The 15,204-nt window shown below is 59.1% G+C and overlaps 1 protein-coding gene across 3 annotated transcripts; it reads right to left on the bottom strand.

Annotated features, from left to right (window-relative positions):
• Positions 1–237: 237 nt before the first annotated feature.
• Positions 238–15,019, bottom strand: CUL7 (cullin 7). Of its 3 annotated transcripts, XM_057699559.1 has the most exons (26): positions 14,792–15,019; positions 13,369–13,956; positions 12,791–12,942; positions 12,153–12,650; positions 11,483–11,621; positions 11,189–11,385; positions 10,688–10,916; positions 9,909–10,146; positions 9,717–9,822; positions 8,517–8,744; positions 8,152–8,242; positions 7,878–8,049; positions 7,609–7,714; positions 7,227–7,322; positions 6,919–7,094; positions 6,666–6,799; positions 6,127–6,309; positions 5,771–5,877; positions 5,486–5,668; positions 3,711–3,871; positions 3,349–3,565; positions 2,954–3,239; positions 2,108–2,253; positions 1,866–1,992; positions 1,573–1,778; positions 238–1,355 (listed from the first exon to the last, which is right to left on the bottom strand). In XM_057699559.1, the coding sequence occupies exons 2-26, from the start codon at positions 13,946–13,948 to the stop codon at positions 1,032–1,034; spliced, it is 5,082 nt and encodes a 1,693-aa protein (XP_057555542.1). In that variant the 5' UTR covers positions 13,949–13,956; positions 14,792–15,019; the 3' UTR covers positions 238–1,031. The 3 variants fall into 3 exon arrangements, with proteins under 3 accessions (XP_057555542.1, XP_057555541.1, XP_057555543.1); XM_057699558.1 differs by having other exon boundaries at positions 5,771–6,309; XM_057699560.1 differs by lacking the exons at positions 238–1,355; positions 1,573–1,778; positions 1,866–1,992; positions 2,108–2,253 and having other exon boundaries at positions 2,960–3,276; positions 5,771–6,309.
• Positions 15,020–15,204: the final 185 nt, after the last annotated feature.

Genomic DNA, 15,204 nt, shown 5'->3' with positions numbered 1-15,204 from the left:
GTGGGAGCTGCAGTTCCTTCTAGGTCGGCTTCCAACCCAGATCCTAGAGCATCCAGGTGGAACACGCATTAAGGTCCTGGGTGCCTGTAGTGGCCATAAGGGTCCGTTACCTCGGCCTCCCCCGTCAACCTCACCTCAGGAAGGTGCTGTGCACCACACTGCTAAGTGTGGTGGCCAAAAGAGGGACTTCTTTTTTTTTTTTTTTTTTTAAACATTTATTTATTTATTTATTGGCTGTGTTGGGTCTTTGTTGCGGAGCATGGGCTTTCTGTAGTTGTGGAGAGCAGGGGCTATTCTTCATTGCAGCGTGCAGGCTTCTTATTGTGGTGGCTCCTCTTGTTGCAGAGCACGGGCTCTAGGCACACGATCTTCAGTAGTTGTGGTTCACAGGCTCTAGAGCGCAGCCTCAGTAGCTGCGGCGCACGGGCTTAGTTGCTCCAGATGTGGGATCTTCCCAGACCAGGGCTTGAACTCGTGTCCCCTGCATTAGCGGGCGGATTCTGAACCACTGCGCTACCTAGGAAGCCCGAGGGACTTCTTTTGTGGCAAAGTCTTCACCATGTCAGATGCTCCCACACCTGGTACTTGTCAGAGTCCCACAGTGACTGGTCCAATTCCACAGACAAGGAAAACAGACCCTGCTGAAGTTGCAAACCATCCAGCTTGTGGCAAGATAGGCTTGAATCTCCAGCCTGCCAGGTGAAAGCACTTCTGACCACATACCTCCTGAAAAGGCCCATCCCCAGAGTCCACTTAACCCCCCGGCTGAGAGGGGGATGCTCAGTCTCCCCCAACTCCCTCTACCCTTCTCCCCAGCCTGCCATCCTCACCCGAAGAGGGACTCCTGGAAGAGTGACTCCCCGCACGGAATGAGACCGCCTCAGAGCGGAGGGCTCCTCCCCTTTCATCCAGGGAAGCCCCTGCCCCAGTCAGATCCCTAGCAGTCACCACACACGCCAAGTAATCAGACTTCTGCACTTTATTCTCTAGAAAGCCCCCGGCCCTATCTAGCCCTGAGCCCGTCTCCAGGGCTACCGGAAGGTAGAGAAGCTCTGGGTGCTGGTGCAGGAGGCATAGGGCACGCCCCGGGAGCGAATCTGCAGGGTGTGGAAGGTGAGGGGAGGGTTGGGGCCCGAGGAGCCTGGGTTCAGGGACTCGGTGTGAGGTTCCATCACAGTCACCGGGACCGCATAGGACAGCATCTGGGGCCGGTCATCCTGGCGTCTCACTGTGCCCTTGCCCAGGAGGTGCAGGATGCAGGAGAGGACGTCGGCACTGCCACAGGTGGACCCCCTGCCAAGACTGCTGACCAAGCCCCTGGGAGGACACGGGCCCTTCTGCCAAGCCTCCAGCACCTGGGGTAGGAAATGAGAGGTCAGAGACGCCCAGCTTACCCCACCTCTAGCTCCCAGTCCCAGGACAGAGAGGCCATCAAGTGCACCCCAACCTCACTCCTCACCCACCTACAGGCTCCACAGTGAGCCAGAGACTTCAAATGTGGATCCACCTCCTCCTGTGGACGGCCCCCTGCCCCTGGGAAAGCCCCCTCACCCAGCACCCACCCCTGCCTACCAGGCAGACAAGCTGGTCAATGTGCAGCCCCTCGTCCCCACGGGCCTTGAGGACTCGGACGATAAGGCAGTTGAGAAGGTTTCGCCTCTTCTCCAAGTCCCGGCCCTCTTCGTCCTCAGCTTTCAGGTATGTCTGTGCTGGGACAAGCCACACGTGGCCCCTCCGAGGCCTGGGTTCCTCGCTGTCATCTCGAATCTTGAGCACCCCTGAAATAAGCGCCGGTCACTTGGCAGGGGGCCGTGAAGAGGCTAGCCCCAGCTCAGGGCAGAGGCCCCGGTGCCCTAAGTACAGACCTCCTGGGGCATCCTTTGTCTCATGAAGGTCCAGGGGGCCCCTCGAAGAAGTAAGAGGCCCAATCGCCTGATTCAGCATGTCCGGGGAGAGCCCTGAGAGCTCCAGCAGACGCTCCATGGAGACAGCCTTAGGAAGAGGAGAGGCGCATCAGGGCCTCCCCAGGGGGTGGAGCAGAGAGGGTGGAGGGAAGAAAGGGGAGGGACAGGTGGGAGGGAGCAGGAAGGCGCAGGGGCTGGGCCACCTTCTGCTCGTTGAGATGCAGCAGCAGCCACATCTGCACGGTGGACACATGCAGCGTCTGGTCCCCGAACTGCAGCTCAGCCCGGCCCAGCCACGTCCACTGCAGTCGCTGCTGCGGGGCCCGCTCTAGGGCCGGGTAGCTCTCCCCTGAAGAGTGTCAGAGAAGAGGAGGGAGTCGAGGGGCTGGTGAGGACGCACCATCGGCGGAGCTTTGCCCCCGTTATTCTCTGCAGACCCGGGGCCCAGCGTTTCTGGACTCGGCGGTTCCTGATCTGAGCTTCCAGAGCTCAGCCTTCTCTGTGTCTGCCTCCCGGGTCAGCCTCAGGTGTCTGGGCTCCCAGCCAGTGCCAGGCAGGCTGTGACTAGTGCCTTCGAGGAGTTCCCCAATTTTTAAGGGAGACAAAGCCACGAAGTGAGGGAGTGCTGGGGCTCTCGTGAAACTGGAAACAGCGTCTCCCCGCTAGTGCAGGAGCTCCCTGGGAGCAGGGCCTAAGTCTTGCCCTCCACTGCCCAGCCCAGGACCAGCCCACAGTGGGCAGATCAGGGTATGATGACTGACCGGGAGCCGGACACCTACCACTTTCTGGTGGCCTCGGGTGCCTTCTGCCTCCATCCTCCCTGCCACCCATAAAGGGAGCCCCGGGTCTTACGTTAAGGACAGAAAAGTCAATAGTCCGGAGATCCGGTGCCTGTAGCCCAACCCCCCACCCCACACCTAAGCTCCTGCCCTTTCTTTTCAAATCTAGGCCATGAAGGCTGCCAACCCCAGGGGGCCCCTCAAGCCCCGGTTCTTTCCCAGCGTTCCATCCTCTTCCCAGCCGCCAGTTCCCTCAGCCCAGCCGCTCACTCTTGTTGTAGAAGTTGGAGTATCGGTTCAAGGTGCCCCTCAGATAGGCCGGCAGGCAGGTTCTGGGGTTGAGCGTGTGGCAGATGGAGGCGGTGGGCCAGCAGCGTGGTGACAGGACAAGCACAGACACTTCTGGCATCGCCCCTTCATAGTACAGGTCCTCGTTCTCGTCCTCCTCCTCCGCCTCCTCCCCTGCCACGCCGGCCGCCACTGCTGCCCCAGCTTCCAGCGCAGCTCCCTCTCCAGTCCCTCTCTCGCGGCCCCTGCCGCTGGCCTCGCGGCTCACCTGAAGACAGAACACAGGGCGCCCCAAAGCCAGCGGGCTGCTCTGGTTTGCCCCACGCCTCTCTCTGCTTCCCACTCTCCCACTTGCTAATGCCCTCCCAGGCACCCACCTGAATCTTCTTCTCTGAGTCCTCCAGCTTCAGGAGTTCCTGATCGAGCCGCTGCAGCTGGTACACGTGGAACTGGTGCTGCAGCTCCTCCGAGGTGCTCAGGCTCCGCAACATCTGCTGGGGGAGGCGGTTGGGGAAGCAGGGGCCGATCTGCTCCAGCACGGCCCCCTCCAGCCAGCTCGAGCCCATGCCCAGGAGGCGGTCTGCCATGTAGTGCCTGCAGCGCACACAGCCCAGGCCGAGCCTCAGTGGGGGCGCTCGGCAAGGCCTCCCCATCCAGGACCCCAGCCTCCCAGCCGCGAGGGCTGGCCTTGCCCATCCTCCTGCCTCCCCCGCCTCCCACTCCCTCAGTCCACACTCACTGGTAGTAATGCTCGAAAGTGGTGGCTATCTCCAGGCCAGAGAAGATCAGGACAGTTTCCAGGCACCGCTGCAGCTGAGCCAGCATCTCCATCCCCCGGGCCCCACCGATCCGGCTGCCCTGGATCCGCTGGTCGATGTGCCGGGCAAACTGCTCGCTTACCTGGGCGGTGGGGAGAGCAATGGAAAACTATGAAGGAGAGCATGGAGGAGGTGAGTGTGGGCAGGTGGAGGGTCTGAGGAAGGAGATATGAATGGCTAGCAGCTTCATCAACTGGTCAGTGATTTTATAAGACTCATAAAATCATGAACTGTGTACATTAACAACACGAACAGTGATGAAAACTGTTCTCATCATTTTCATCATTTAGCATGTCTAAAATCAAACTAGGACTTCCCTGGTGGCGCAGTGGTTGAGAATCCGCCTGCCAGTGCAGAGGACACGGGTTTGATCCCTGCTCCAGGAAAATCCCACACGCCACAGAGCAGCTGGGCCCATGTGCCACAACTACTGAGCCTACACTCTAGAGCCCGTGTGCTGCAACTACTGAAGCCCACGCGCCTGGAGCCCGTGCTCCGCAACAAAAGAAGCCATGGCAATGAGGAGCCCACGCACCAAAACAAAGAGTAGCCCCTGCTCTCCGCAACTAGAGAAAGCCTGCATGCAGCAACAAAGACCCAACACAGCCAAATAAATAAATTATTAATAAAAAAAAATCAAAATACAATAAAATAAAATCAAACTAGCAATAATAACTCAATGTAAGGAGACACAGGCACACCTCAGAACTGTTGCTGGTCTGTCTCCAGGCCACTGCAATACAGTGAATCACACAAATTTTCTGGCTTCCCAGTGCATATAAAAGTATGTTTACATTATACTGTAGTCTGTTAAGTGTGCAATAGCACTGTGCCTAAAAGTGTACACATCTTAATAAAACGATGCTTTATTGCTAAGAAATGCTGACCATCACCTGACAATGCAGTCTTGCCACAAACCTTCAATTTGTAAAAAAAAAAAAAAAAAAAAGCATTATCTGCAAAGCACAATAAAGCAAAGAGCAATGAAAGGAAGTATGCACGTAAGGTATGTGTACAAAGATGGCCACACCACATTGCTACAGCCGCGCTTCCCGGCTCTCACGGTGCTGTTCTCTGCTTACCACGGCGCTTTGCTTAACTGTACATCTTCCCTAGGAGGCTGTAAACTTTGAAGGAAGGGTCTTCGTCTATCTTCAGCTCTTATCACAGTGCCTGACACATTTTAAGCGCTTATTAAATATTTGTGGAATGACAGGAATGGTGGGGTAAATTACAGTACATCCATTAGATGGAATTTATGCAAAAATTTGAGGACAAATAGCAACACTGAAAATGGCTTGTGACGTAAGGGTCAAAAGAAAACAGGATAAAACATTTTAGCTACTTGTGGGTAAACTGTGAAATCAAGCACACAAATAGAAGTATGCTGAGATACATTAGGACAGTACAAAGAGGGTCATTTTTTTCTTTTACTTTTTTTGGCCGCATAGCATGGCATGCAGGATCTTAGTTCCCTGACCAGGGATCGAACCCAGGCCCACAGCAGTGAAAGCACAGAGTCCTAACCACTGGACCGCCAGGAAATTCCCATCTTTTTTTTTGAATTTTTGATAACATGGCTCTATACCAGTACATGCTCCTTGTGGAGTGGGAATGAAAGAGTGGGCCATCCTGAGGAGGGGAAGGGAGAATTTATGGGCAGAGGTCCCAAGGGAGGGGAGGGTGGGAGGCTTACGTGGGCAGCTCTGAGGAAAGGGAGCTTCAGCAGGGCATTGGCACAGCCGTTCTGCAGCGCTAGCAAGAAGGCCGCCCGTGGCCCAAACAGCTCGGAGCTGGACTTCTGCAGATTACTGAAATGTTCGCAGTAGCGGGGCACAAAATCCTCATCCCGCCAGCGTGAGGTCAGAAAACTGCTCACCTGGATGGCGGGAAGGGACGGCAGTGTGAAGGGCAGCCCAACACACCACCGGAACAGTTCTGCCCTCGCCCTGCAACCACCTGCAGCCCTGCTCCCACCCACCTGCTCCTCCACCACCGCCCGCCAGCAGCGGGTCAAGTTTCTCATGATGCTGCTGGGAAGCCCCCGGGTGGCCAGGGAGCTCCAGTCATGGCTTCTGTTTCTGCCCCCTGTGGAGACAGCGGAAGGGACCAAGGCAAGGCACAGGCAGCCCTCAGCTCCTGGGCGAGCCGCGGGCCTTTCCTGACATGCCGCCGCCCAAAACGATGCTCCCGGGCGCGGGTGACACAAACCAGAAGATGAACATGCACGCGGGGCGTGCAGGGAGGGGAGGGCGAGGGGGGACAGAGGCCTGTAGTCTGTGAGTTGGGGGAAGGAAGGCCCCCAACCGAACTCCCGCCTGAGCCCCCAGCACTCACGGGCCCGAGGAGCGGCCACCACTGGAGGGGGCGCCTCGCAGGGCTCCACGTGCACCAGCAGGTGGGTGAGGCGGCGCACCCGCGAGGAGAAAGCGGCTGCGCGGCTCTGGGGGTTGTGGGCAGCCTCCCGACACTCCAGGTACTGGTCCAGCAGCCAGCCCAGGGGGCTGACACCATCCTCATCTAGAGGTGCGGGGAAAACAAGTCAAGGCAGCGCATGTCTGCAGGGGACACGCAGGGGACACGCAGGGGACACGGGGAAGCTGGGCGGACGGGAGTGCCGAGGAAGAGCACCGGGACAGAATGACACGGGAGGTAGCAAGGCCCCTCCTGACCGCGTGGTGTCAGCCGGCACCCAGCAGACGTGGGAAAGGAGGCGGCCCCTGGGCTGTGAGAAGGGGGGCTCGGGGGTACCGAATGAACGCAGGTATCAAAAGGGCCAAGAGCATAACCCAGGTGGCTCGAGGGTAGAGCAAGGAGGGGCCCGTGAGTGGGGCTGAGCAACAGGATGGTAAAGGGGCCATGGCGGGGACGGTTACCAGGGGAGGTGATGTTCTGCACCAGGGGGCTGACCAGGGCCTCCCAGCAGGTCTTGCCCAGTGCTCGGGCGGCTTCATGGTCTGGGAGGAAGCGATCGGCAAAATTCTGTTCCTGGCGTAGAGCCCCGTTGAGTCTGGGGAGGAGGACGGGGAAGAAGGTGTTGGGGGCTGGAGGCCTAAGTGATTCCTGTGTCCACCAGCCTAAGATTGCCGGCTACCCCTCTCACACATACAGGTACGCACACACACACACCTGGAGCTCAGGTGCAGGAGGCTCCTGCGGTCCTCTGAGATGTCCTGGCTCCAAGCCTGAGCCCGGACCATGTAGAAGAGGCGTGTGTGGCGACACAGCTGCTCCCGGAACACCGGCCAGAACGTGGGCTTGGGGCCCAGGACCTCCAACCCCCGAATGCGCGTGTCGATGCCGCCCTGCAACGCACGCAAGCCCACTTCCACCAGCCCCACACCCTCCTCAGGATGGGCTGGAGTGGTGGCCCAAGACCTGCAAATGGTCACAGGGTGCAGAGCCCTGTGCCCGTGGCCGCCCCTCCCCCGCCCCACCTGCTGGCAGCGCTTTACGCGGATCTGGATGACGGGCCAGAAGCGGTTCAGGTTCTCCAGGAGGACCACCCGGCTGGCGGAGGGCATCACGTTCACCTGGGGGGGCGGGGAGCAGAGGGTGCCATCGCACGTGTAGATGGGAGTGCCGAAAGCACCCCACCCCCTGCTGCGTCCCTCCCGCCCCCAGCCCTGGGGTATGCGGGGTCCTGACGTAGGAGTCCTAAAGCCGCACTCACTGCTCAGGGCCTGATGCCGCCACATGGGCACAGGGATGGGCTTCACCTTCTATGGGGCTCAAGACAGGGAGGAATATAGGCGCTTAGGAGTCTGGGCAGGAGGGCAGGTCCCGTGAGGGGCGGCCTAATGGCGCAGGGATCCCTACCGCGTTGAGTTCTGTGTTAAGGGAGGAGGCACTGTCACCCCCGAACACCACCACCCTGGCCGGCATGTAGCTTGAGTCTTCGCCAGCCACCAGCAGAGCCAGCTGCCTGGGAGTGGGGCAGAGGAACCAATCAGAACTTGCAGATACAGCCGAGGGGACTCTTCGGTCATCTTCAGGGCACTGGGGGGGTGCGTCCCCAAGACAACCGGCAGGGAAGGCACGAGGAAGCGCGGGTGTGTGGCTAGGCACGGGCATGGAGCGCATGTTACCTGACAAGGATGCCCTGGTGCATGTGTAGGGTGATGCGGTGGGAGCCGGCGCTGCCGTTGGACTCCCAGTAGGTCTTGGGGTTGCGGTCCGTCAGCTTGCTGGCCCGGTGTGGGTTGGAGGACACCTCCACCTTCTCCCAGCACTTGTCCTCCCTCACCTCCACGCTGGAGCCTGTGGGCAAGTGGGAAGAAGTGGCGGTCACAGCCTGGCAGGTGTGGAGGGAAAACAGACAAAGGTGTGGAGACTTGGGGTGATGTGGGGACAGGCACGAACCCTGGCACAGGTATCTGAGGAACACGTCAAAGAAGGGGATGTTGATGGGGCGGTGGGTTCGCCTGTGGTCTTCGATCTGGCCCAGCACCATCTGCAGCCGGGACATCGGAGAGAAGGGGTGCAGGGCGGGGGCAGGGACACGGAAACACATGGAGGAAAGACCCCAGCAGCAGCGGGACTAACTCTGTAACACTGACCGAGCTGGACCAGCCGGGAAAGAGGGACCAAGAACAAATGCCCTCAGGTTCACTAGGCTCACCTGCCTTCCAACTTCAGGAACACACCCCCTTCCCCTGCCACTGCTCGGGTTTCATACTCTTACCCAGCTGCAAACCCACAGGCTTCCCCCCGCCCTGCCCCCTGACCTGGATACAGCCTCCCAGGATGTTGGTGGTGAGTTTCCGGTAGAGGTGGGCATGCTTCTCACACTTGAACACCATGTCCCGCAGCTCCTGAGCCAGCTCCAGCTTTCCCAGGTGCTTTTCCAGGGCCTTGGAGATGGCATCTCGGGCTCCCAGCTGATTCAGCACTACCGCATAGTCCCTGCTCACCGAGGCCAGGCGGTGCAGGAAGAGGATCAGCTCCTGGAGCACCTGGGATGGGGGCAGGCGGAGGGCAATAAAGGGGACGGACCACAAGGCGTCTTCAGTATTACGGATGACACACCTACTGTGTGCTAGGGGCCAGGGCTACTGCAGTGAACAGAGAGTGAGGAAGTGAAAACACAGGGATGGGGAGACATGAGGGCTCGGGGAAATTAGAGAACCAAACAAACTGCAATGGAAAAGCCAAGAGGTGCCCTTGACCCTGGGGTTCTTGACTACTGATTATGCTGGCAATAGGTGCATGGGGCATCCCCAGTTGTTTCTTTCCAGGAGCAGGTGTCCCAAGAACGAGTTGTGGGGCTGTGTTTTGAGATGCTCAGGCCCCAAGCACAGACACCTAACGGCAGGGAGGAAGCCGAGAGGGACCAGATGTGTGTGTGGGCACTCAGTAAAGCCCACAAGAGCTAAAATCTGGGTAGCTGCCAAAGTGTGTGCTGCACACACCCACTGCCTCCATAAGCTTACTTCTCTGACCGCTTCCCAAGCCTTCTGTGCCCAGGAGCGCTCCGTGGCAGGGGACTCTGGGAGGTGATGGTCCCCTCTGCGTCCTTCACCCCCCCTCCCTCCACAGGCCCAGCCAAACAGGAGCCACTGCAGCTCTTAATGTAATAGAATCTTTTATGTAACAAAGGAGATAGTAAATAAGATCACAGTTTGGGTCACATTTGCACAATGAAGCACAGGAAGGAAAATTAATATCAGCGGTTACCAACAAGAATCATGTGGGGGGCACTGAGAGAAGAATTTTCAGTTTATACCTGTTATATTGTTTCGATTTGTGAACTGCATGAACGTATGACCTATTTTTAAAAATATAATTCAGGTTTAAAAACAAAACCCCAACCAAGAGCACAAAGGCTCCATGGTACCCTCCTGAGCCCCGCCCAGGGGGTCTGCCTTGCTGGCAGCTGCCTGGCATCCTCCCCCTCTCAGCATCTCCCCAGGGCAGGCCAGGGGTACCTCTCGGGCAGTGTCTGGGGACCGCAGGCAGGCCATACAGGCGTCCATGGCCTCATGCCAGGGGAGCGGCAGTGCCTCGGGGAAGTCCACCAGCTGCGTCAGGATTCTGGGGAGCAGTGGGCGGGAGGAGAGAGACGTGCAGCCAGCTGCAGAGACCCCTCTGCCCGGCCCCGCCCCTCCTCACCCCCTCACCTCAGGACGGCCAGGTGCAGGGCCTTGTTGGCCACGGGAGTGTCGAGGCTCCGCATCACTGCGAGGAAGGGCTGGGGCTGCCGCTGCAACTGCAGCAGGAGTGGCTTGACCTCGATCTCCCGGGGCCCCTCTGAGCAGAGGGCTCGCTCCAGGTCCAGGAAGATTTTCCCAGCTGGACCGCAACCCTCCAGCAGACGCTGCAGGGGAGTGTCGGAGCACCGAGTCGGGGCTTCTTTTGCTACAGGAAAGGGGAAGTCACGAGAGCTGGCCACTGTCAGCAATGCGGAGGGTCAGAAAAGCAGCGACATTCGCAACTTTCAACTCGTTTCCTCCTTTCTCCTAAAAAGAGTTTTCATTTCTTTTGTCCCCCTAAAAGCTAGGTTTTGGGGATCTCATAGCATCTCCTAATGTACTTATAAGACAACTTCATGACAAACTTTTTATTTCGTATTCTTAAAATAGCAAAGGAGCGTCTTGTCTGCAAATAGCAAAGCATTTCCCTATATCTAGAAGGGTGCAATAATCTGTTTTTCTCTAGAAACAGAAAAAATGCGATGTGAGGGCTTTCAAGGCTTCAATCTCTAACTTTACACCTTCCTTCATTCTCTGGAGGAAGCACGTCTGCTTCTCCATTCACTGCTTATCTCGAAATTTCAGATCCTTCCTAAGGTGCCGTCTCTTCCAGGGACGACTGCACAAAAACCCGCCCAGACATTTCTCCTTGGCTAACGCCCTCCCAGAGGCCAGTGTGCAGAGCTGCTGTCTGCTTGGCTCCCCACCTTCCACGCTGGCTGCGCCTGCTGACTCCTGAGGCTGGCCCTGGGCTTCCAGCAGGGATGGGTAGGCTGGCTGCCCTGCCAGGGCCTCGGGCCCGTATTTCCTGTAGACACGGCAGTTGAGCAGATCCCTGAGAGTGCTGTCATCGAGTCGCTGTGGCAGAGCCAGCAGCAGGTCCTGGGCCAACTCCATGGGCACGGCCAGCTCAGCCAGGATCTCGTCATCCAGAACCTGTCATCGGGGAGAAGCTCTCACTGCAGGCGGCTCTGCCGGCACAGAGGCTCCAGAGGCACTTGCCAGGGAAAGGCAGCTCTGCACACGCCTTCTCCATCCCAAATCTCTCATGGCGGGCTCCTCCCAAACAGCTTGCTAACGCCTCCGAACATCCTAGGCCCCTCCCCTGCAGCCCTTATGCTATCAACCTCCACTTCCCATCCCGAGCCTTCCCAGTGCTCCATCACAGTCCAGCCCTCCAGCCTCTGCGTGTCTCTGGGCGGCTCTACCTCCCCATCCAGGTTCTCTTGGAGGATCTGGATGACCTCCTGATGGTCAAGTCCATCCAGCTTCTTGATGAAGAAGAGGAGCTCCCACCACTCGGCCTGACTCAGGTGTTCACTCTCCTCAGCGTCCTCATCCTCAGGCAGCACATAGGGCACGGCGTAGAGCTCTGTCATGGGCTTCCACCGCCAGGAGGGCAGGGCTGTGGAAACGAGAGGCGCACAGAGATGTCACTGCCCGCCCAGCCACCCCGCTGCTCCTCTGCTCACAGCTGATCTCTGCTTCCCCTCTGGGCTCACCTATACCCACAGCTCCACTGGCCGCTGCCCCCCGGTACTCATCAGCCTCAACCACGTCCTCAATGTCTTCCTCAAAGCCCAGGATCTCCAGCATGTGCCAGTGTACCCAATAGGTGCGGCCTGTCGACTCCCACAACACCTGAGGGAAATGGGAAAAAGAGAGAGAGAAGGAGAAGAGACCTCACCTAATGATTGGCTGTGGCCCAGTGATGAGGACAGACAGCCCTCAGGGTGATCACATGTCCAGGTTTGGAGAAACCTCCAAAGAGCAAAACATATCGTATAGAGAGAACACACACATGCACACAAAGGATGCCTTCCCCAGATGGGAACAGCCTCTCCCTCTCCTCTCACCTATCCTTGGTGGCTTACGCCCCTACACTTTCTCCTGGTCTTAACCGCACTGTCTTCCTAAACTTGGCCTTTGGGATGGTCTCGCTGTATCAGTTTCTTCCTGGGAGTGAGTCCTCCTGGCCTCAGAGTCTCCTAAAGGCAGATTTTCTCAGCCATCCAAATGCCCCCCCTCTCAATTGCTGACCCCCTTTCACCATCCAAGCTTACTGAAGGTTTTTGCTTTGAGTGGCCTGCCAGAGCCCCCAGCATGAAGCCCCAGCTATGCTCCACCCAAGACAGACCCCCAACAGTGGCCGGCCACCGCACACGAGCTCACCTGCACAGGGGGCACGCCATTGTTGCTCTGCCGGAACTCGCCCTCATCCCCAGCACTGATCTCCTCGTAATCATCCAACATCCGCACTCTCATCCCCGGCTGCAGCGTGTCCCGCACGTACAAGGCATAGGTATTGCCGCTTGCAAACTCAGAGCGAGGGCGAAACCGCCTTGACCTCCTGAGGGAGGGCAGGGCCTGGGCAGGTGGGAGCCCCGGGCCTGCGTCGGCCCGCTGGGGCTGGAAGATGGAACAGGAAGGCCGTGCCGAGGGCCCCTGTCTGCTTGAGGTCCAGTCCCAGCGCATGGCCTGCACCAGCTCCGAGATCAGGGTGCCCATGGCCATGCTGAACTCCAGCTCCAGCCGACCCCTCTCCCCACTCAACTCCTCGGGAGTGGAGTTCTGGACTCCGGGTTCCGCAGTGCTGTCATTCAACTGATCCAAGAGGGAGGTGACGTGCAAATAGCGCTTCACCAGGGAGAAGAGCAGCCTCCCGGGGACCTGTAGGACACAATCTTTGGCCTACGTCCCCCTTGCTCCAGCTTCAGCCCCTCTCTCCACACTGTCCTCTGTGGACAGGTGCCAAGACCTGGTCCTTCGATTTTGTCCACAGCTCCCTCCCAACATTCCCCACAGAATACCTGTGGCAGCTGAATGCCCTCAAAGGACATGGGGTGTTCAGAGAGTGTGGCCTGTGCAAACAATGCCAGCAGAGCACAGCGGCTGTCAAAATCCAAGTATTTCTCAATGGCCTCCTGCTGGCTCAGTGACAGAAGGATCTGGGTCCGGGTCCCTGTAACCCAAACCCCAGTGAGTAACGGCTCCCTAACCTTGCCCTTCCCAGGCATCTCTCTTAGACCCTCTACTCTCTTAGTTCACTCCTTTTGCCACCCCACACGAAGAATGACATGATTTGTTGATCCGCTTCAAAAGCCGAAGCTCACTATCTCATCCTATCCTATTACTGCTTCATATGCAATAGTTTAAACTCTTTCTCCACATAGAAAGACAATAGGAGGTTCTTGAGGATTCAGTCTCCCCTTCCAGCAGAGATGCCCACATTCACCTCCCCACCTCCTTTTCTTCCAATCCTAAGAGAAGGGCAACAGAATCATTTACATAACGATGCACTCAGAGGCTCCTGTCACAGGGCCCTGTGGGAGGCTAAGCTGACCCAGTCCCTCTCCTGCTCCCCCTTCCTCCCCACACTGCCCCTCACCAGCATCATGGGAGGCCAGGGCTTGTATCATCCGGCCTGCGCTCCAGCGAATTTGATAATCGGGACTGCTGAGCATGTGCATGAGCAAGTCCAGCACCCTGGGGTCTTTGAAGACCCCCGTGAGGGGCTCAATGCTGGCATAGGCACTAAGCACATGGACAGTGTGAAGCAGAGGAGCGGGAGGGATGGTGCCCACACATTCCTCCAGCTGCCGAAGGGCCCTCTGAATCAGAGCCTTCACATCGGTTTCCATCTCCCCCAGCACAGACTTGTCCAGGGCTCCAGCCTCCCCTGCTGTCTCCTGGGAGGGCCCGATAACCTGGCCGTCCTCGCCCAGCATCTTGTGGCAGTTGGCATAGATCTCGTCATTGGACATCCACAGCAGGATGTGCTCAGCTTTGCAGTCTACTTGGTTAGAGCCCCCTTCGCCGTCATCCCCGCGCCGGAGGATGAGCCAGCGGATCTGGTACTCAGGATGCCCATCATGGCCCACTCGCTGGCGGATCAGCTCATCAGGATACGCGTGCAAGCCCGGCCCCAGCGGCACCCTGAATTCCCTGTAGCGCAGTTCCCCCACCATCCTGGCACCTGGCAACACAAGGAAAAGAGAACAGGCAAGCTAGAGTGAGAGGGGAGGTCAGAAAATCAAGGACACCCAGGGGTTAGGACAGCAAATGTGGCAACAGCTGTTGGGCTGGGTGGGGTAAAGCAGGGCCCAGGAGTTGCCTGCTGCAGGCTGGGTGGCGCCAGGCCTAAGCAGAGGAACAGTGGGGTGTTTGTCCTGAAAGAACTCAAAATTTGGGGGTTAAAAGGAGGGTCCAAGGCCCTGCGTGCAGCATGGCGTGAGATGGTTTGGAGCAGTGGGAAGGGGACAGGGGGAGCAGGGCAGCCTTGGTATTAAAGTGAATCCCAGGGCCCTGGGACAGGCGGCAGCAGACCTGGGAAGGGGATATGTGAAGCCCAGAGGGGTGTGTGTTTTGGGGAGTGAGGAATCGAGACCCCGAGTGTATATGGGAAGGAGTGCTAGCTCCAATGACTGAACCATCGGAGAGTGAGTCTGCAGGAGCAAGAGACCCAGGGTGGTGGCGTGAGGGCCCAGGGCGCGACGGGCTGGGAGGAGGGGCTGGTGGGCTGAAGCCGCCCATGACTGGAGGCACTGGAGCAGCAAGGCCGGTGGGGGAGACGTGAGGCCCTGAAAAGGGTGTACAGGAGACCCCCCGGTGGGTGAGGGGCACGAGGCTTGGGGGACCGGGATCGAAGACCCGAGAAGCCAGGGGCGCGCGGCAAGGTGCAGGGGAGGGGGCTAGGCCAGGTGAACAAGAATCCCGAGGCGCGGCGGGATGGCGGGCGCGAGGCCAGGTGGGCGAGCGGGCGGAGGAAAACCCGGGCTCGGGGCGGGGGGCCGCGGCGGGGCTCTGGCCACCTCAGAAGTCGACAGGGGTCCCGGCGCGAGGCCTCTCCTTCGCCGAGCTAGGGACGCGGAGCGGACGATGGCGGCGGCGCTGGAGGAGGTTTCGGCCCCGCCTGGGCCCCCCGAAGGGGTCGGGGCGGAGAGGCGGGAGGGGGCGTGCCTCCGCAGGACAGGCGGCCGCAGGGGGCGTGGCGCGCGGCCCCGAGCGCCCCGCCCGCGCGCCGGTCCGCGGCCTCCGGGGCCGGGCAGGGCGGGGCCTGTCCCCAGCCGGCGGCGCCGCCCGCCCAGCTCTGGGGGCCCGCCGTCCGCCCGCCCCGAGCCGCCGCTCATTTCCGCCAGGCCCCCCGGAAAGCTAGGGGCCCTGGGAGAGCGCCGGGGCGGGGCCGCCGCTGCCACCTCGGCGACGCGCGGCAGCTCCTCCTCCG

This window comes from Hippopotamus amphibius, chromosome 11, assembly GCF_030028045.1.
Source record: "Hippopotamus amphibius kiboko isolate mHipAmp2 chromosome 11, mHipAmp2.hap2, whole genome shotgun sequence".
Lineage (NCBI taxonomy): Eukaryota > Metazoa > Chordata > Mammalia > Artiodactyla > Hippopotamidae > Hippopotamus > Hippopotamus amphibius.
The sequence above is the reverse complement of the archived record's forward strand: the minus strand, read 5'-3'. Positions and strand labels throughout refer to the sequence as shown.